At 46.0% G+C, this 21,454-nt stretch overlaps 1 protein-coding gene and 1 long non-coding RNA gene across 2 annotated transcripts in view; one reads left to right on the top strand and one right to left on the bottom strand.

The window, feature by feature from the left end:
- Nucleotides 1-21,454, top strand: part of LOC143178095 (uncharacterized) — a 46,964-nt gene that overhangs the window by 9,827 nt on the left and 15,683 nt on the right. The window lies entirely within an intron of this gene.
- LOC143178090 (uncharacterized) overlaps nt 278-21,454 on the bottom strand; it is a 145,410-nt gene continuing 124,233 nt past the window's right edge. Inside the window, exons 6-7 of the mRNA XM_076376540.1 lie at nt 1,215-1,367; nt 278-556 (exon numbers count right to left, since the gene is read on the bottom strand). Coding sequence (XP_076232655.1) covers nt 406-556; nt 1,215-1,367 — 304 coding nt within the window. The 3' untranslated portion in view covers nt 278-405. The remainder of the gene's footprint in view (nt 557-1,214; nt 1,368-21,454) is intronic.

The following is a 21,454-nucleotide window of genomic DNA, read 5'->3' as shown; positions in this document are numbered from 1 at the left end:
GTATCGAGGATGCGTTCAGTCACGAGTTCGGAGTTCTCGGTGAAAGCTTTCGAGGGGGGAAACGAAGGGGGAAACGAAGGGGCAGCGCAGTCGATTCCGGCCTCGAGGTTCGACGAAGACAGCTCAGTCACAGGTGTCCTGAGCCCACGGAGACCAGTCCTGATAGGTGGACGCCTGCAGGTGCGTCTGCTGTACCGCCAGTCCCGGATGCACGAGGCCCATCTGATGGTGATGGTGATGGTGATGGTGGTGATGATGGTGGTACTGCTGATGACCCGGCGGAGGCGGCGAATAGGGATCCCCTCCGACGGCGACGTCAACAACGTCGACCTGGGCAGGTACGACGGCGGGCGTCGGCTGTGGAGAGGCTTGTACCTTCTTCGGGCGACCGACCGGGTTGCCGCCTCATTCGCGACTTCTTCGAGGCCGACCGACCTTACCTTTTCTTACTGGTGCACCCCCATTACCAACCGCCGCCGCGGGCGCGACGCTCGGCGATTTTACGATTTTATGCCAATCCGTCTCACAGACCAGTGATCCCGACAGCAGGTAGTACCTGTCAATCAAATAACTCCAGTCAGTTTCACTACCTAGCGAATCGATTGCAGATCGAAGTAGGTTCTCCGACTTTCAAACGACAAGTGAATTAAAGGGTCGTATTCTCAGAAGAGAAGAAGAGTTTGTACCTAGATTCGTAGAGTTCTTAATGTATCTTTGGGGATTGTCAAATTGCTAAAATTTCAGTGGTACGTTTCGAAACGAGATTTCATAATCCGTTGATTAAACGAATAACAGGATTTTCGTCAGTACACGACGCGGTGGTGTTGACGAAATCGATGCTCATAAACAAGTTCGCTTCATTACAGTCCGGGATAATTGTTTCTCTCTTCCTTTATTACAAAATCCGCAATTGCAAGCCCCACACCAATTAAACGACAGCTCCGAGCGACACGCCTCCTTTCCAACCCTTTAATTGCCGCATTTCCTCTACCTTTCTGCCTTCTGCCTCGCGAAACTGAGCTCTTCCCTTATCGATTCAACCAATTTCCCTCCTATTTATCGACTCCCCTGCTAGTAAACTCTGCTCTAGGATTAGCCTTAGTTTAGAATAGCTACTTTTTTTCTCCGTAACGAAAAACCCTAGGAATTTTCCGCGCCTTTACAAATTCAGTGGACTTTGAATAACGTTAAGTATGATATTAATAGAGCCTTACTTATCGCCGGGAACGAGTTGGCTGCCGCATTTACTGCAGGTGAAGCATTTCAGGTGAAACACAGAAAACGGGTTTCCACCCGTCTTCATCACTAGCTCGCTGGCAGGTATCGTGTTGCCGCAGCCCGCGCAAGCACCGCTACTACCGAACATCCTGAAACAATAATGAATAGCGTCGATTAATTAGCTGCAATGATCATCTCTCTGTGATTGTAAATCCATAAACACAATTCACAATTAAGAGATGGTGCTATAAAAACCCAATTCTTTCCTTTCTTTTTTCTTTTCTGTTTTCTTTTCTTTTATCTTCCCTTTTTTTCACGGAAACGTGGGCGATTTACGTAAATTCCATTCTCAATTGTATGTAACGTGAAAACTGATCTACAGCGAGGACAGTGTCTTTAAACGATAAGATCAAATAAAACGCTAATAATTATGATATTAATTCTCTTCAGGAGGAAATTCATATTTTCGCGTGTATTGATGTTTCGTTCAGCCGTACAGGTAACTGGATATACTAATGAGTCTAGATTTATGTCGGCAGCACATTATAAATTCAATGATGTTGACTGAAAGCTGATGTCCCGCAAAAACACAAACAGACTCTTATGCTAAACGGATATTAAATATAGACTAGCCGTATTATCGAGGCAACACGAAACTGTGTCCAATATTGAAATAATATGTCAGTCTCGTTATGATTTATTGAGAGACAATATACAGTTTTTGCAAAATTTGATACTCCCGCGCCGCTGAAAACAATTATCTAGAAAATTATATCCCCAACTGTTATAACATCCAACTTTGCCCATTAACAGAGACAATAATTCCACCTGCAAATATTAGTTCCGATAAATTCAATACTATCAGACACCGAAATATTAATTATAGTCAGTAGGAAGAAATTGATTTTATAACTTGATGAGAAAGTATAAAAAAGAGTATCCCTAGACAGAAGAGCCGAAAAAATTGAAAAGCTACACGTTACGACGTTGAAAAACACGGAGCAAGAACGACTGCACGCATCGCGTTGCGTTGGAAGTCGTCGTTAACCCGAATACGCAAATTTATCGCGGCGGAAGGATAGATTCCCTTTCGGTAGGGTTAACGAGAAATCCTGACGATCGGATGAAGCGAGAAAGGTGACCAATTACGGCGCAAAGGCTCGGAGGATGACATTCTGTCAGCGCGGTTTCAACGACGCCGAGGCGATAGAGGTGAGGCGTTTCCAATTAAATGTTGCGCGGCGCGGCTCGGCGCGGCTCAGCGCGAACACTTTCTAACTAAACGAGGTTAGGCCAGTAACACACAGAGGGAAACACAAGCCGCGCAGAGAGAATTCTATATATTCAGCCGCCGCAGCGGCGCAGCGGCGCAGCGGCGCAGCGCCACGCTCCTTTCTTTTCTACCGTTATTATGCGTCTCGTCCCGTTGGCGTTCCACCTGCTTTAAACGAGACCGATTATAATAAGGCGTCGCCCGGTATAATTGTCGCGGTGCAGCGTCTTCGCTCGCGCGAACGCGCCGCTGACACACCTGTCTTTCGTTCTCACTCCTAAACGCGTTCTCCCGAACCCCGAGACTCTAGTCAACGAGGGGGAAAAAATGGAGGAATAGAGGCGTTTGCGGGGCTCGGGGATGAGGGGACGAGGGTCGAGGGTCGCGATGGAGCTCGCGACGCTGTGAATTTCGTGGCTTTCAACCGCGACGAGTTGCGAGACTTGCGGTTGTCGCGAGCGCGACAAGCTTTTGATACCTTTGCAATAAGCGCGCCTCTTTTCAGGATAAACGTTGTTAGCCCGTGGAACACGCCAGATACCGCACAACAGTCTACGAGTTAATAAACTATGCCCTTTCTACTCTTTTTCTAATTAATAGCGGATGAAATCGTTTCAACGGACAGATACCTGGACAATGGTACAATGGATTGATGTTCGAAGAAGATAATAGGTCTGTTTTGCTTTTCCAGCTTCGACCATTAATCGTATTTCCATGAGAAACAATTCCTCATCCGAGTTCATCCGTATCTTTATTTTTCATTAATTCTACAAGTTCGTTAGAAGGGCGTGAACCTTAAGTCCAGTGACAAAGGAAGTCCACGATAGGAAGGATTAACGAAGTAGGAAAGATTTTGCAATTTCATTCCTCTGAGACAATCCTTCTATCCTTGCACCTTCCTCGATCCTTCTACTGTTACAAAATCCGCTGTAAACATTTTCAGACAACGCAAAGAACGAAGAATGAACATCTAATACCTCGAAGTCCAGAATCTCTCTACCCTACACCAAAAACGAAGCGAACGAATTCGGAAACCGGAGTTATCTCGAGACTCCGACTAATCGGCTTTATAAAATGTTGGTTTATAAAATGCTGGTCGCGGCATCGCAACTTTTCTGCAATCTTGCAACGTACGCCTCGTCACTGACGCCTGCCTCGCGTCGGTAGAAGGGATACTTACTGTGTGTCATTAAAATTCCACGCTTTACGATCATCGCAGCCTTTTCTGAAATGGTTATTAATAGTTATGAGACCCGGAGCAATTAAAATAATCAATGTAAATATTTGGGTTAAGTGCGCGGCTTGGATTGGAACACCGGTATACAGGCAGGAAGAAAAACTGTGAAAAGGGAAACGATGGTAAATTGAAGAGACAAGTAGAACGAACCAGTCGACGACGCTTTGACTTAACTTGATCGTCGCGGTATGTAAAATATCGGCTGCGAATCATTTATCTCTGAGTGAGAATTTCAATGAAAAGTTCTTATCCTACTTCGGAGACTGCTCAAGATTCTCACTAGAATGAAATTACTAAAATATAACAAAAGAAAAACGTCCAACGGTCGCATTTAACTGAAAACGGAAGAGAGCAGCAAGGCGTCCACCATTCCCCCGCAATTTCCATCTGCCTTTCACCGTTCGTTTCGCGATCAGGAAGATAACCAGGTCCTCGTTAGCATTCTCGTTACGCATCATCCACGCGAAACCCTATCGTTGGCGCGAATTCGTGCGCTAGATCGAGAATCTCTGGAAAATCAGCTTTGATTTCTTCCTCTGACGACTGTTCCTATTACTGCCTTTGCGAAAATTCCTGTCTCGCCTCGGCCACTGCACAGGAAAGATATCCTCGAGATTAGTTGAAACGTATTCCCCACTGGATAAATTAATATCCATCCATTAGCATTACGCGCGGTCACGCTATTTCGGGTGAATTTCCTGGAATGTTCGCGTCAGGTGTTCGATTACTGGGGCCAGCCAATCTTAACATTTCAGCTTTCCTCCCAGAAGTGTGGGGGATCCCCGCGACGCGTACACATCAATACTAAGGACTTATATCTTCGTTAATGGCGGCTAATGTCCCGCTGAACGTTGTCAGCGAGTATAGCCTTGTCTCGTAAAATCCACTATTTATACCGTAATTAGATGTGCAACGATACATCGGTATGCCGAATCGACAAACTCTATCTCGTACCTCCAGCGAACATTCGAAAAGCCCACCTCTGATCTTGGACACTTTAATCTATTACCAATTCCTCCACTAATTCTTCGAACTGATTGTAGAAATATTTGACCACACAGGTTGTTGAATAGAAATAATCTTTATTCTTCTTGTCTATTTCTATCGTCAGGTGTCAGCCAATTACGGGCATGGATGAAGAAACGTATGCAATCCCTCATTTTTCTTCGTTCCAGTCGCGCGATTCTATTCCTCGCATTATTTCTACCAGATAACAGAGAAGTGAAAATGAGAAAGCGCGCGAGGAGAAAATGAAACAAAGTTCTTGCATATAAAACGGCGTGTATACACGTGTACGGTTTGAGTGTAGTTGTGTATTTAATTGCATCAGATACAGCGAAACGGTTGAGTATGCATACGCGAGGAGATCGCCTCCGATCGAGGAACGAGCGAAGAAAAAGGAGACGAGGGCAAAAATCGTCGGAGAGGAACGCAAACGAGAGTAGGAAATCTCGTCACGCTCGATTTTGTTCGTGCTTCCTCATTAATTTTCAAGGAAATTCAAATGTTTGGAACGTCAGGGGTATAGAACGATACTAGAAAAGTCTACTACTTTTCTGTATCGAAAACTAATTTAATAGTTTCTAAATGCAACGATTGAACAAACAATACATCCATATTTTTATTCACTTTTTTTATTCTTCATACCGTCTACAATTATCTTCTTAACGATCTTTCAATCGTTGCTATGGATTGTCGAGCTTTTTCCCGACTATTGGCTGAATTTTCTCCGGAATGTGAAAGGCCTTCCACAGGTATATATTCCGCGGTTCCGTGTGCGCCTCTACGCGAGCGCGCGGGCGCGCGCGCGCAAACCGTTCCGCCTTCACGAACATGCAGTACGTGGAGCAATAGTGTCCACGAGCAAAGAAATTCATTGCCTAACCATGAAAGTATTCTCACTAGTCGTACCAATTTATTTCTTAAAATATTCATTTTTAGATGAGAACGTTCCATTCATCGTAACATATTGCTCGAAAGATATTCTACATTTGCGAGCGGCTACTATAATGCAAAGTAAATTCGGTCTTGATTCAAGGGAATAACGATTGAACATTTTCCATCGTTTCTCCATGGAACACGTGGAACACTCTCCTCGAAACGGTTGTACTGCAAGATCGCAGCCGTTCGAGCGTAACAACTTCAACACAGATACTGCACCTGTATGCACGCGTAACCTGCATACCGCGATGCTTTATCGGATAGCGCAGGTACATGGGACGGGCTACAGGCCGATTCGTAAGTTATTGCAATACCTGTTGATCCTTCTGCATAAAATTTCGAGGATAAATACTATTACACCATGCCATTATAACTTTATCTCTGTTATAAGTGGAAAAAGTTTCGATTCAAATATGAATTTGTTTCTCCTGTCAGTTCGTCATAACCGTAATAACTTGTTTGCTTTATTATTTCTACTTACGTTACAGAGAAAAAATAAAATACGATAATATCTCTTTTAATTCCACCGAGCTAAACTATCCAGTGCTTAGCGAAACTCCCTCACAATCGCGCTTGCTAGCCCTAATAAGCATTTTCACGCGAAAAATTGTACAATTTCCCTGCTCGCCGTGGCGCGACAGCTTTCATCGCGGCAAAGAACGAAGGAGACAAGGGAAAAGCAAATAACTGGAGATAGAAGCCGCGCGACGAGGCAGGGGTAACTAAAAGCGCAGGCAAAACAGACGGAAAAGCGAAAGAAAAAGGAAAAAGAGTAAATAACGCGAGGAAGCAGGCAGCTAACGAAACGCAGGAGAAAACTGTCTGCAATTTCTGACAGCCTTTGGAAACGATACGCGTGCACACGCGTGCACACGCGTGCGTCTACGTGTATTGATATGATATCGTGTACAGTGCGCGGATAGCTCGAAAGATTGCCACGACGGATCGGATTGGATTCGAGGTTTCTCGTTATTAATTTAATTACCGCTTGACAGTTCCATAATTAAATTGCTAATTTATCTGTCCGGGATCTCGCCGATCACGCGCGCCCATCCAACCTGCTCGATGATCGCTCGCGGAATGACGTTTCAATTCTTCCTCCAATTTTCTTCCTTCTTTTTTCTCCTTGCCCCTCGTATCCTCTCCTTCTTCTATCATTTTTTCCCCCCTCTCACGATCCTTCCTACTCTTTTTCTCGTTATTTCTTTTTCGACGCTCGTATTGAATTGCGTGGTAAAATGTTTAAAAAGCCCATTTCGAATTATTTACGTCGGTGTTCACAGTAATACGTACAGTGAAATAATCCGATTTCGATGATTGGAAAAGTTGTTGAAATTGTCTACGCACAACATCTCGCATATGGTGTCAAACCGAAAGAATTCGTCAAGACATTCGAACTTGAACTGAACTGAAACGCTTCTAACTTTGATGATTCGAAACTTCGAAAGTTTGAAACTTCCAACATTCGAATATTATTCGAAACGATTCGAACTTTTTGACGTCCGTTCGAGGAGATACGAAGTGTCATGGCTTTTCTTTCCCTTTCCACGTGGTGTCGATAAAGGTTACCCAAAAGCTAAATAACTTTGGGAAAATCGAAAGATGCCGATGAAGTCCATTCGCGGAGATATATAGAGAGAATTGATTAATGGAAAATAGACGGTAGACATTCGTTCGGGGCAGGAGGGTGTGTATCAAGGTTAAACACGGCGGATTCTATACGGGGTGAGCGTTTAATAATTTTAATGAGCAAAGTTCAGCGCGCGCGCGGCTTACTTAAAGAAGTAATTGGTGATTACCAGACCCGGCGGGCTCGATCTTTAACGAGCAATCCGCGCTATTTCTAATTAGTTGATTTCCACTAATAATAACGCGAAACGTTCCTCTCCCTATCCCCTTCCTATCCCCTTCCTATCCCCTCCGTTCTCCTTGCCATCCCCAAATACACGTGTATTTCACCTTCCGTCTCTCGCACGCAATTCATTTCGCGTCTCCAAACCGCCCCCACTGCCGCACACAACTCTCGCGTCTTAATTATACGCACGATGTCAATCTTGCCGTGGTTAACGAGAATTCGTGTCGCGTTGGAACGATTTGTTGCGGTCGCTTTCCTAATTAATATGCCCGATTTCCAGAGAATCGTAGGGAGACGCGGAAGTAAGAAAAGACGTAAAAGTAAGAAAATGTATCGCGATCGAGCGAGTAGAAATTGAAAATCGGAAAGAAGCTTGTAAACTGGGGATGAAAGGTCTTCGCGTCGGTCGGCGATTCCAGAAAACGATAACGCAGCTAAAACTTCAACTTTCAACTTCAGCTCATTGAAAGGAAGAAAAACAAGTTCGAAATGAAAGGTGTCTAAAAATAATGAGAAACGAAGGAAGGGGTAGCGTGATGGTGGATGAAATCAGAAAATGCAATGTTGCGCCGCATATCGGTTTTTTCAGGACGAGGTAATCCATTCTCTGTTGCCCTCGCGTTCCCCTCGCGTTCCCCTCGCGTTCCTCTGAATTGGAGCGATTGTGCGATCCGTAATAGCCGTAATTACGCCCATGCCAGGGCCCCATCTGCCACGCAAGACAATTAATAATCTAATCAGACGGGAGTGATTAACACGTTAGACACGGACAAATGCCGGGTGGAGGAACGGCTGAGATGAAAAGGCGCCGTGCCAGCGAACCTGCTCGCGCGTCTTTGAGCGTGTGCACGTCTCTCGGCTCTGCCTGGAAGAACCGAGATCGTTCTCGAGGAAATCGGGCTGTTTGGAAAACAGAAGCAAAAGGTGTATATTAATTACTTTTCTAAAGCAACAAAAGAAGAAGAAGAAGAAAAAAGGAAACATCTCTGCCTAAAAAGGGAATAATAAACTTTCTTAATGCACCATCGTCCAATTCTTGTTTTCCAACAAATGCTTCTTCGATATCCTATTTGTTGCATTATTCTGATTCCAAGTTATTCCTACTGTTCATAAGTTAGGGTGCAGAAGAACGCGCGTCCTGTTAGCAGGGCTTACAAAGACAACTTCGTTCGCTGGTCGAGCATTCCAGAGGTTAATTAGGAGTCGAAAGAAATAGGGAAAAGCATAATAACGGGAGAATCGAGAGGCAAAAAAGAGACGCGATGGACGAGCGTCGAGGGGGAAGAGATTTTTATGCGCGAGATCTGGCCGGCTGGCTGTGTAATTTCTTCTACTGGTTCTAGCCGATCGACGCTCGACCGGTCGGCCTCTAATTAGTAATTAAGGAGAAATCGAAAATGGAGCGATTCGGTTAAGCGGCTCGCATCTCCGCTCATTACGCCGCGCCGCAAAGGACGCGCTTCGGATCTTGTGGCCGAACGTTCGCGACTAGTTCGATAAGGTCGGAGCAATTAAAAGTTGCCACGTCGATTCGTTTCAGAACTACCCCTCGGCGCGGCGCGGCGCGACGCGGCGGCTCGACAGAGAACAACCCACTTCGATTAGTGTTTTCGCGGAAATAATAAATAGACAATCAAAAAGATACTTTTGAAATGTGGCAGGCTCAGCGGTGGATCAAAAATTCCTACCGAGACCGCGTTTTCGCGCTTTTAAGGAGTCCGACAACAAGCATTACGTGTAAATAACAATCGGTAAAATATATTTTGCAGTAAGCGCTATCCCGTGTGCCCTTATCCGCACTGTATTCGCCCGTGTGTTACTATTACGGGCAATTTCAGCTTCCTATTATTACTGGCACGTTCGCCATGTAATAATACGGCATTAAATCAAATTGCACGACCGAGACATGTCGGTGCGTTTCGTACAAAAAGTCTCTTTTCTAATTGAAATTTGATTGCATCTGGAGAAAGGCATAGAATAGGAGAGGGCAGAGAAGAAAGAGAGGGAGGAGGAGAGGGAGGAGGAGAGGGAGGAGGAGAGGGAGGAGGAGAGGGAGGAGGAGAGGACGTATTTAATTAAGTGGCTCTGCAACGAACCTCTCCCGTCCCCGCACGAAATTCCTCCATTGTGTTATTAAACGGCCTTACGATTAAGGAACACTTTTGCACGATTATCCTTTTGTCTTTCTCCAGGCCACGTCCATTGCTCGAAGCGAGAGCTCTGCTGATTAATATCGCGAGAAATTACATAATCGAGGCTTGCGTAACCTCGTTTCATCGAGCCTTATTTTCTTCTGCGAACAAAACGATTACGATTGATTGAAAAAAGCCCAGAGAAAGAGAAGAGTGGAAAAGAAATTTCCTAATTCGCTGCTGTCACGTGACCCAGGAATGGCTCTTCTCGAATCGAGACGACAAACTGCGTGAATTCGAGCAAACGAATGAATATTTCATTTCCTCCTCTTTCCCGGCCTCTCCTCGTCGACGAATAGATCGCGCAGGTCGAGAACGTTCAGCAGCGAATTATTACATTCCACAGCGGGGAAAATGAGCAGCAGCGTTTTCAATGATGATCATCGGTAGAAGGGTTTGCGCGATGGGATAGTCACAGTGAAAAGGGTTCGAATGTAATTTCAATTACGTAGCGTTGATCCATCCGTAGGAAATATTTAGTATAGGATGTCCATACTAGCCCAGACCATTCCTGAGCACGAAATGAAACGATAGGTAAGTACGGAGAAATCAGAGAAAATGAAAAGCAGGAAAATGAAAGCGTAAGGACACGCCTCGAATGGTTCGAGGACCTCGCGTAAAACAACGGAAACACAGCAACGACAATCGCGCGTATTCATTAACGCGACCGTGTCCCGTAACGAGTACAGAAAATCGAGGTACCGAGAGGCAAATTGGACAAGCCCGCGGAAGGTGGCGCGACGCGGCGCGACGCGGCGCGACGCGGCGCGGCGGGTTCAGCTGGTCCGTGAACCGGGATTTTTAATCGCGCAAAGTACTAACGAATCTATTTAGACCTGGCTGAAGGGGCGACACCCTAGCGAGAGATCCTCTCTCTTCCGTCGCTCGATACAGGGATCTTGGATAAACGGACAAACGAACCAAATAATTACGCTAATTAAAGCCGCCCAATTTGCGCTTTGGACAATTAAAGTGGCGAGCGTAAGGTGGTCCAACTCATTAACAAAGCGGCGTGTATGCGCACACGCGCGTGCACCCTTCACACGGCCGCGTGTGTGGATGCGTTCATTTCGACGCCCCCGCGTTCCCGCATTTCCCTCTTGCTCCCTCTTGTTAGCGCGACTGAGGGGTGAGAAGAGAGGAAAAGACGATACATGGGCGAAGTTGCTTCGTACGACCGTAGTGCAAAGGACGGAGCTGAATTTTCTTACGATATACATGTGTAGATAGAGCTTTGGCAGACCGATTAGAATTCATTAGGGTAATTAGATTGATAGTAGGGAATAAGAGTATCGCAATTGAATCAACCGATCAAAGTTTTCCACGAAACGAGGCGCACTTCCGACAATCCCGACGACCCCGACTGCGACTGGGAAGAAGAGCTTTCACGCGATAATTAAAGACGTGGTTCTTCGACCTGCCCTTGATACTCGTGTTTCAGATTGCGTGGCTCGTTCACGAAAGCCCACGACTGGCCCGCGCTAAATGGGTTAATTCTCGAGATAAAATGGAAGCTATTCCGTGGTGCCCGTCCGTCGAATTTCGCGTGTAACGCGATAGGGTTATATAAATTTTGATCGCCCGCCACCCGGCCCGACAGCGCAATTTAGTTAATCTGCATATAATTGCTGCGATGTATAGCCGTTCGAGAGGGGCTTTTGAATATAATCGAGCTACTTGCCACTTTGATGGTATCGCGTCCTCCTTGCAAATGAACGCCCAAGGATATGGAAACGTTAAACGGAAGTCCCTCCGCGTTCTTCTCCCCGCTAACAATGTCGGAGCAGTAAAAACAAGGGTGAAAAAGAAGAAAATCGAGTCATCGATAATGCGGAGTAGCAATGAAAAATAATGAGTATAAAAAGGAGGACAACCCTTTGTTTTACCCTGTAAATTGCATAGCCGGGCGACGGTGGTGGCTAATCCAATCGTGGCCACGAATTTTTCCAGACGAGAATCATACTAATGAAGCAAACACAAGCTGGGTCGCGTATCGAATCGGCGGTAATTAAATAAAAGCAGCGGCAACGTGGAAAAAAGCCCACAACGGGTATGTAGAGGAAGAAGGGAGTCGCGTAGCCTACGTGGAGAAAGAACGGCGTGGAAAGGGAGAGGCCGATGAGAAAATTAAATACCGACCGACTGCAATCGCGCTAATTTAACTACAGAAAATTACGCCAGCGATTCTGCGAATCGCGTTCGTTCCAATACCGCTAAACAAACGTGCGCGACGGTGTATCTTGGCGACGCGACGCGACGCGACGCGACGCGACGCGACGCGACGCGAACATAGGTTAATTGCGTAACCGGAAGCAGTTTTCGAGACAGCTGCTCGCTTCCTCATTTTTCTTAACGCGATAACGATTAATCGCCAATTCTGAGCCCTGGGTGTATCCGGTTTAATTAATCCTAGGATGACGTCTGCCAAGTTTCGCTTCTAGGCTCGTTTCAAACTCCCGCCCCCTCGAGAGAAATGAAATTAAAATCGACTAAGTCTGGTAACGAACATTAGTTAGCGTGGCTTTCAGAAAATGAGCTCCGATTTAGCAACGAATTACTTCTCGGTGAACTCCTCTCTCCCTCCTCTCTCCCTCCTCTGGCAACCCAGTTTCCTCGATCCACTTGATACGAGACGACCCCACCCCTTCGAACACCCTTGCCTGCCCCGACAATTCGGACCTAATATAGCTAATCGATACAAAAAGCCCGAATTTCCAATAACTATTTAATTCAGTCAATCAAAATTCCTATTAGCTCCCGAACGCAATTTGGCCGGATATACCGAACATCGCGCTCATATTAGAAGTTGGCTGAGATATTGGATGGGGCCAGCAATGGCTACGAGTCGGCCACGAATTTGAGCTAGACTTTTGTGCCTTTACAAGCTCAGCTGGCCTTTTCGACAGTCTCTTCAGCGAAATATTAATATTTCTCGACATATCGAATTAACTATTGCATATCTGAAGAAAAAAGGATAACCTAGAGCTGATCAGTTTAAAAGTAAAATAAATTTCCTCTTAATAGAAATCCATTCTTCCCGAATTTCTTTCGACATCTCTACAATTTCAATGTTAAACACTGTCCTCCTCTACTCGCAACTTTGTCGTATCGTACTGCACACAAATCTTCCTGCCGACCATTAATATTTTCTCAATTTAGCAAATCGCGATTTTACAGCCAGCCCGTAAAGCCCAACGACCATAATATCGCTCGTAAAACAATTCGATGGGGCTACCTACCCTCGAATCCAAGGGGTCGACATTCGGTTGCGCATTCAATGTATGTCCAAGAGAAAAAAGAGAAAGAAGAGAAAAAAGAGAAAAAACGGATCGCCGTGTTCGTCGTCGATCAATTTCGATGATTCAATTGTTCACGAGTTGAATAGTTTCAAACTACGCTCGAGGCCATCGCCAGGCGATTCTGATTGGTCTGATCTTCGACTCATTTTAATGTAATTAACGTTTTGATTGCATGCTTTGTTTCCTCGTCTAACCTTCCTCTCCGTCGTTCATCTACCGTCACCCCTCTTGCCTGCCGCAGTCGAATCCACCCCCGTGGATTCAACAAGGGGACCGACGCGCCATGCCGCGCCACGCCGCGCCACGCCGCGCCACGCCGCACCACGCCGCGCCGTGCCGTGCGGTAGGAGGATCGATCAGTTCTGACTGGCATTCTGTCCATGTGCGTGAGCTTCGCACACGCACGCTCACCTACAATTTCACTTTCGCGTACTTGTCATTGTGCACATTCGAACATCGACTTCGTCTTTGGGTGGTACTCCAAATATCTCTTAACAGTCGCATTCAAAATTCTCACCTGAAATGGTAGCAAATCAGCGCTCACTGCATCCAAGCTGCAAATTGAGCAGTGCTTTTACCACATGTCGCAGTGGACATTTATGGGCATTTGAGCATTTATTTGAAAAATTCGTGCTTACTCGTCAATAAAATTACCAGGATCTATATGGTAAAGTTTGGCTAAACGGCTTATGAATATTGACTGCAGCTTTCTACCAAAATAGGTGAACACGAATTCTTTGCGATATCGCGTGTGCACTGTCCATATATCACGCTGCTAGCCAGAAAGTGAAAGAAACAAAAGTGAAAGAGTAACCGGCGCTTCAAATACACGGTGTGAAAAATGTATCGTGCGATCTACAGCACGTGCAGTCGTAAAATTAATCGACTTACAAGCGAAACAGCCGAAGGATCTGAAGAATCTGTACTTCAGAAACGATACGTATCGCTGAAGTCAAATCTTCGCGTACCATTCAATTTTTCTTCCCCTTATCGAAATGACCATTTGCAGCAGGTTCATTAAACCGCGGTGGACCGCGTTAAAAATCGCCACCGATGAATCCGGCCGACCCAACTGGGCCACAAATATTTGGAAACGAATAATGTCCCATAGTTCGTGGTGGACCGTGGACCGCGCAAACTCGTTAAATGATTCGCAACGGCGCTCAAGGTGATCGTTTGACTCTGGTAAACGAACCAACACCAATGAAACACATTGCGACGTTAATTCTTCACGGTTTTTGCACACCTTTCTTTACTTTTGCTTGTCACGAACGATAACATCGTTTTTAGTAGAGAGAAAATGCGGAAGCGATAATTGTTCCTCGCTGTTTCTCATTAAATCCGAAAGTTGAGAAATCTGATACAGTTCTCTCTTTTAATTGACTCACAAGTAATGAATTCAGAATGAAATCGCTGAAAAAGGCAAACGAAATCGATCGAATATTTTAGTTGAATTCAATATTTTCATCTGCAGAGAGTGTGTAACAGCTTATTTCGCGTATATCGATGAGTATGACATATCGATAGACGTATTTGGAAGTGGCTTAAACACGAGCAATCCTACACGGAATCTCCCACACAATGAAACCGTACGTTCGTAATATCGAGCGCTCGCCTCGACCCTGATGCTCCAGCACCTTCAATTTCTGCTGAAAAATAGCGTGCATCGTATTCCAGCGTTGCTGAGGGTTCAATCTGGTGGTACGCGAGAAATCTGTTATCGCTGTTAACCATGGAAAATATACACGGTACATAACGACTTTTGAAAATGCTTCTGCCTTTTGTTGCCTTGCACGCGTGACGCGTACATAGAAATTTATGGTTTGCGAAGTGTAATAAAAGCCTGTGTTGATGGTCCTCCCTGATTTGAATTCATACGCGCGATAAATATCATTCTCGAAGGAAAGAATTGCTTAGTCTTTCAGAACATTTTCAAAATACTTCAATCCGAAAATATTCTAGTATTATTCAGGTTGCACTTATTTGAAAGCCCTGTCTCATCGAATATCTGATCGTATAATTTCATCGAAAAACTTCAGTCTCTTCCGGCTGTTGGTAAAATTGTAGGTGACGCTTTAGAAATTCGGAGAATCGAATGACGAAAATACATCGAACGATAGGTGTTCTCTCATACGTTATCCGAAAAACAAGACAGAGTGATCGGTAAAAGAAGCACCCCGTTAGGCGATCCACTTATTTCTGTAAGTGAAACGAATTCAGAGGGGCGAGAAACATGCGGAGCCACAGATATCGATCTGTTTTATTTAGTGAATTTTCCCATGAACCCTACCCCCCCAATCCTCTCCTCGAGTCCATCTTAAAAGCAATCGAAGAACCGTGTACCTTTCTCCGGGATTTGACGGGATGTCGCGGGACAAGGGGCTGCATTCGATAAAATCTGGCAAACGGAATTCGACGGTGGTCCAGGCACCGCGTTCAATGTTTATCGCGCCTACGCAGCTTAAAGTGGTAGGCAGATAAAGGGGAAAAGCCAGAAATAGAAAGGTCCGCGCAGCTAGACCGTTCTGAAATTTTTGCCCATTCTCTCTGCATTATGACAGCGAATCAACTGGAAACATTGAGACAGCTGGCTTCTCTGACCAATAAATTCAGCCGCGTAACAACTGAAATCCCTGGATAGCAGCATAGAAGATTGCGCACGTGAAAAGATGGCCAAGGATGGGGATCGAGGAAGATGGGTAGGTGGAGCAGGCGTGGGTAGCAACAAAACTTTCTAAACGGTACGGTAATAACAATAATAACTTTTGTAACTCTGCCGACGCACACACCAGGAGAGACGCTTGGTCTCTCTCGCTTTCTCTGTCCGTTTCTCGACGCGGCTCGCACAGCCGCGAACGAACAGGTCAGGGCTCGAGGAGCGGCAGGGCTCACCGACGCGTAAATTGAACGTCCAACTTGTATTTATATGATAATAAGCGCGTTTAAATATACCCGGTGTACCTAAACTCGCTACTTAAATATCGAACGATTACGAGGGACCGTGACTTTCTTCCCTAGCCCCAGCCCCAGCCCCAGCCGCAGCCCCAGCCCCAGCCTTCCTCTACTTTATCCGCGCTGCTTGTACACGCGCAGCCACCGTACGCGTAATAACATCCACTGCCCTCATATTTACATATTTACAGAGCCCACGAGTTCGCGTAAGTTTCAGTTAAACCTGCCTTTATCTGGACGGGAAAGTATCTCTCCTTCCTCCACTTTTTTCTTCTTCTAACCGTTTCGCGTTCAGACCCTGGACCACTACCCAGTCACAGTTTTGGCTGGGAATGAGGATAGTTTCGAACTTTGATAGCCCCGCAGACGCAGCTTCGCTGCCTGTTTCCTGGCGTCCTGGGAAACCTGTGTGATCCTCAACCTCACGATGCTTCGACACTTTAGAGGAAAACTGCGTGGGAGTCCAACAAGACAATTGGGATTTCCAATTGTCGCTTCATTATTTCTTTTTTTCAGGTTCTTTACCCTCTATCCTTTGTCATTGTCCTATTAAGCTATATTGTTGGCTTTCACCCGAATTATCTTTCGCTAGTCTGCAAGGATATCTATCTTGTACAGCTCGTCGAAGCCCGATGAAGCGGACGGGTCGAGCAAATCTCGTGCGAGCAAGGGGCGAGCAAGGGGCGAGCAAGGGGCGAGAAAGGGGCGACAAATGCGAAACGGGGGTGGTTGGGAATAGCGGGCGATGGAGGGCCGAAGCGGTGATATACCGGAGGTTGGTTATAATTTTAATGACGGCGTGTCCGCGCGCAGACTATTAAGAATACGCGTCGCTAGAAACTTTTAACGAGACGCTGCAGCCTCCTCTCTCTTTCTTCTCGTGCAAGCTCTCTTCCAGGTCGTGCAACGAGGAAAGGATGCGAGCTGGCCTCGCTTGGCGGAGCCAACCAGAGGGAAGCACTGTCGCGCGAGCTCGGGAGAGAAAACGAGAAGGAAAGTAGCGAGTTCGGTCGAGGTGATGGAGGGGGTACAACTCCGCGGACCAGAGGGGAAGAGTAGCAGGCGACTCGGCATTATGTATTTTATAATGATCTCACAACAAAATTGCAATTTGCAGCAGGCGATGTCGCACACCACCAACCTCCCAGCCCCTCCAAACCCCCTCCAAGCCCCCTCCAAGCCCCCTCCAAGCCCCCTCTGAGCCCTCTCCCTGCTCACCCGTTTTCACAGCTTAGAGTATGTACACTTTCTCCGCTCCCCTCTTCCCATTTCTGTCCATTTCTCTATCTCTCTGTCTCGGTCCTTCCATCACTACTTCGTTATTCCTCTTTCTCCGTTTCCAAGGAACTGTCTCGGTCCTTCCTACTGGTCGAATCCCACGGTCGGTGCACCGGCGCACACCTGCGAACCTTCGCTTACCTACGATTCAAAAGACCTCTCCTTTTCTTCCACCATCTACTCTCCCCGCAGCCCTCTCCGCCCTTCCCACTCTCGACCTCTTTCTCCTTCATCGACAGTGTCTCCTCCCGCCTTCTCTTCCCTCCATCTCTTCTTCTCTATCTTTCATTCGTCCGCCCGTCGGCTACATTGCGGCCTCCTGCTCCCCTTTTTTCGGTGCATCGTTATATGCGCGTTTAACTACGCGCTCGCGGGATTCCTTGGATCAACTATCGCGTGCACGTAATGGCGCGGACTCTCCAGGAACGCGTGATTATCGCGCCACCACCCTTTGGCAATCTTTGGGTCCGCGGGATGCCGCGATTTTCGATTGGACACGCGTTACGAAGCTTAGGGAACCATTCTCGACATAGCGAGATTACTATACGACCTACGGTTTTGATAAGTTGCCTCAATTATCTTCCAACCCTTTGATACGAGGGTATAAGAATAATTTCCCTCGTCGAAGAGCGACACAATTTCTTCCTTTGGTTACAAAGTTAACGACTGCGGTTGCATGATAACATTCGTAACGAACACCCGGTAGAGAGCAGCCTTGCAAGGTGGTTCTCTCGTACTGTTCGTGGTCGCGGAGGAAGGACGGCCCCGTCACTGGGGAACGAACGGCAGGCTGAATGAAAGTTGCGAAACAAAAGTGCGTTGTCAGTACGCATCATTACCGGAACATTTGCATCCCATGTTTAACAGTTTTGCAAACTAAACAGAGTTTGGCGACGTTAATTACTCGGGCGCCGCAATAACACCAGCCGCTCTATAATTAATAAACCGTTAATTGCGTATTACACATGGGGAATCGTCGGTGGTAATTGATTCTGGGTTGAGTCGCTGGCAAATCGATCGGCTGTCCTCGAAAATTTCAGAAGAGGTCTCGCGACGTCGCAGTCTTGTTTCCACGGGAAATTTATGCCAAGCGTTACGCCCTTATGCTGCAGGAAGCTCCCATCGGATGGTATGTCTTAAATATTGAAATTTTTAATGGAGCTGCGCGACTAATTAACATTTTAGTGCAACGTTGTAGAAATATCTGGATGCGAATGTATCCCAACTAGAAATTTCAAGCAGCTTCGAAGAGACTTCTTTTAACGTTATCTTTATGCCTCTTCACTGGTTACTGTAATTTCATTTTTCTCAATTTTAAAGTACGTGACGATTTCTAAGCAAAATAAATGATGACACGCGCATCCATAAATCTCGAGAAAAAGAAAAATCGCGGGGTGGTCGACCTATGTCGGATTTATTATTGCTGAAACCAAAAAGCTGAACGAGAAGCGTTACATATTCCAATGACATCGTCAACTCCTGCCCGAGGGCGCAACCCATTACGATTCACAACCCTTAAGCAACGTTCTTCGAGGCTCCCTACCCTTTTCCACCCTCTGTGTCCCCTCCCCAGTAACCAGCGTCACCGTTGAAACCCCTAACCGAGATAACGACTCGGCTTTATCTCTGCGCCAGCCGCCCGAGTATAATACTCACTCGACGTTGAGCGCGTTACATAGTATATAAACGAGTGCAGACTTACGGAACCCACGAATTCCAGACCCGATATACGAATTGCTTTAACGTTTCCTAGTTGACGAGGCGTATCTGGGTTTTCCAGGTACGAATTGCAACCCCGTTAACCCTCGGAGTACGGACCGTTTAAAGCCTGGAGGAGCGCGGTCGATTGTTAATCATTAGGCCCGATTCCCCACCAACGTCTCCAACTTATTCATTCTCCACTCCCCTACTCGCAGCCGATGAAAAATTCTCCAGCATCCTTGTTCGTCAGTCACTTCTCAGCCTTCGATCGGGTTGGATCGATCTTTTCTGATTTGATCGTTGTCTAGGAGTAGACTCATCCCCCCTCTGACCAGCTCCCACTGGTCATCCCTGACTCCTGACCAGCTGTATCATGTGAAACGGCTACGAACAGTTCCGATGTGTAGTCCTTTTGCGGGACAGTACTGTATTGCAGAGAATAATGGTCGTTACGTTCGTTTCTGTTACGTCGACGACCTTTGGTCCGTACCTCTAGAACTCTTGGGACAATCGATTGTTTCACAGAGGAATGAGTAGGTGGAAAAAACTTTAGCGGTATATTTATGAGACAGAAATTGTTGGTAATATACAGTTTAACATAGTTTTTTATTTTATTTTAATGGTATCTAGTAGTGATTCTGCAGAGTTTAATGATCCTCGACGGAGATCATAAAGAAGAGATATTTATATAATTCTCTCAAATTAACACTGGTAATAAAGGAAGCATTTCATTTGATGAAGTTAAATGTACTTTACACGTTGAATGAAAAATAGTATTCAAGTACTTTGCCGAACGATTTCGCAATCTTCTTCAAGAAATCTAATAAACCGTCTGGTCGTGGATTCAGTATAGGTCTAGCTGCAAGGCTAGCAACAAAGAATCGAAAAAAGTGGAAATTTTTCAAGCCCTATCTGTTAGACACGCCGCAATCGTGCGTTATCTTCGTTCTCTTGCAGAAGTGGTGCTGGGAGAGAAACGAAAAGAAGGATGATCGCCGGGGCCACGGTAATGAGAGAATGCGTGCCACCCTCCTGATAAGGGTGTATTATCTCGTAGTGACGGCATTGCACTCGTGTTTACATCGCGACGCACTGCGCGTTATGCAATTGCGACGCAATTTTGTTCATGTCGTCGTGACTCTTCCGGTTTATTTTGGATTCGTTGAATCGCAATCCTCAGGAACATTTTTTAGGCTGTGGTCGGTTACGAGTCCCCGGCAAAACAATGAATTATGGCAAATTGTACGTTGTGTATAGGAGGTACGAACGAGGAACCGCCTGGGCGATAAAACGGAGGGAATTTTTGGAACTGGGACAAGCAGGGTTCCTTGCGAAAATGTGTAGATATACTGTAGCAGCATTACAGGCTCGAATTACAGGTTTTGATCGCGACAGAAGGAGCACGATGGCTCGCGATAAAAAGCAGTCGCGCGTACAACAGAGTAGAGAAACGTTCGATGGCTCTTATTCATCCAGCAATTAGTTCCGTGCAGTTTCTTAACGAAGGCTGAATCGTCGTTACTTTTAAAACTCACAGCGCGGCGCGGCGCGGCGCGGCGCACGACTCCCCTCGAATCTGGACTGGAGATATTATTAAAGGCGCGTTCCTTCAAATTGCAATTCATTTCTGTCTCTCCTCCGCCCTTCCTTATGCTCATAAGCTGCGATATTAAATCGTTACGAGGGAATGATTCACGCGAACTCGTGAGCACGTATATTGGACCAACCAGCCTTGGATCGATAGCGCCGTGAACTGTTATCGAACGTCTCAATTGCGGTTTCTCCTCTCCATCGTTCTGCAACCTTGTTATCTCGTACATGAAAAATCGATTCAGTTAAAGTGGACCCTCGAAAACCGTGACGTTCGAAAAACAAAAAGATTCGAACACGGTGCAGGTGGTACCGCAAATGGTAAAATGGTAAAATGGTAAAATGGTAAAATGGTAAAATAGTGGATCGTATCGTCTACGGTCGATCTAACGAAACTTGGTTCGCGATAAAACGAGAAATTAATATAGCCGGAGAGGTTTGGTTTACGCAAGGAGAATAAAATTCAGCCATGGAACAATACGCTCCACGGTTGTTTCCATTCTGTCAGGGATCTCATACGCGCGCACGTACACGATGCATACTCCTTCTCACTCCAGAGAAGGGTGGAGGTAACGAGGTACTCTAGTCAAGAGCCCATTACATTTATTATTGCCCCTCGTATTCGTTTTTGTTATACCGCGCTGAGAGAAAAGTTCGTTAATGAATTTACTATAACTGCCTTGGTTCAGGCTTTGTAATTGGTATTGCCACATTCGCGTTACATAAAACCGTTCGGTGTGCAGCATCAAGACATCGTAATAAATACACGTACACAGACGCGGTATGCATGCGCACGTGCGTTTCACTATCCGCGATTCTCTCTCCAGGTTCTTGCGAAAAGAAACGCTCACGATAGCCGGTTGCGTTATAATTAATTATTCAAATGGAATTACGATGAAAATTGACACAGCACCTCTC

The sequence above is a fragment of the Calliopsis andreniformis genome, chromosome 1 (genome assembly GCF_051401765.1).
Source record: "Calliopsis andreniformis isolate RMS-2024a chromosome 1, iyCalAndr_principal, whole genome shotgun sequence".
NCBI lineage: Eukaryota > Metazoa > Arthropoda > Insecta > Hymenoptera > Andrenidae > Calliopsis > Calliopsis andreniformis.
Note: the sequence above shows the minus strand (reverse complement) of the source record. Positions and strands in the feature narration are given on the sequence as shown.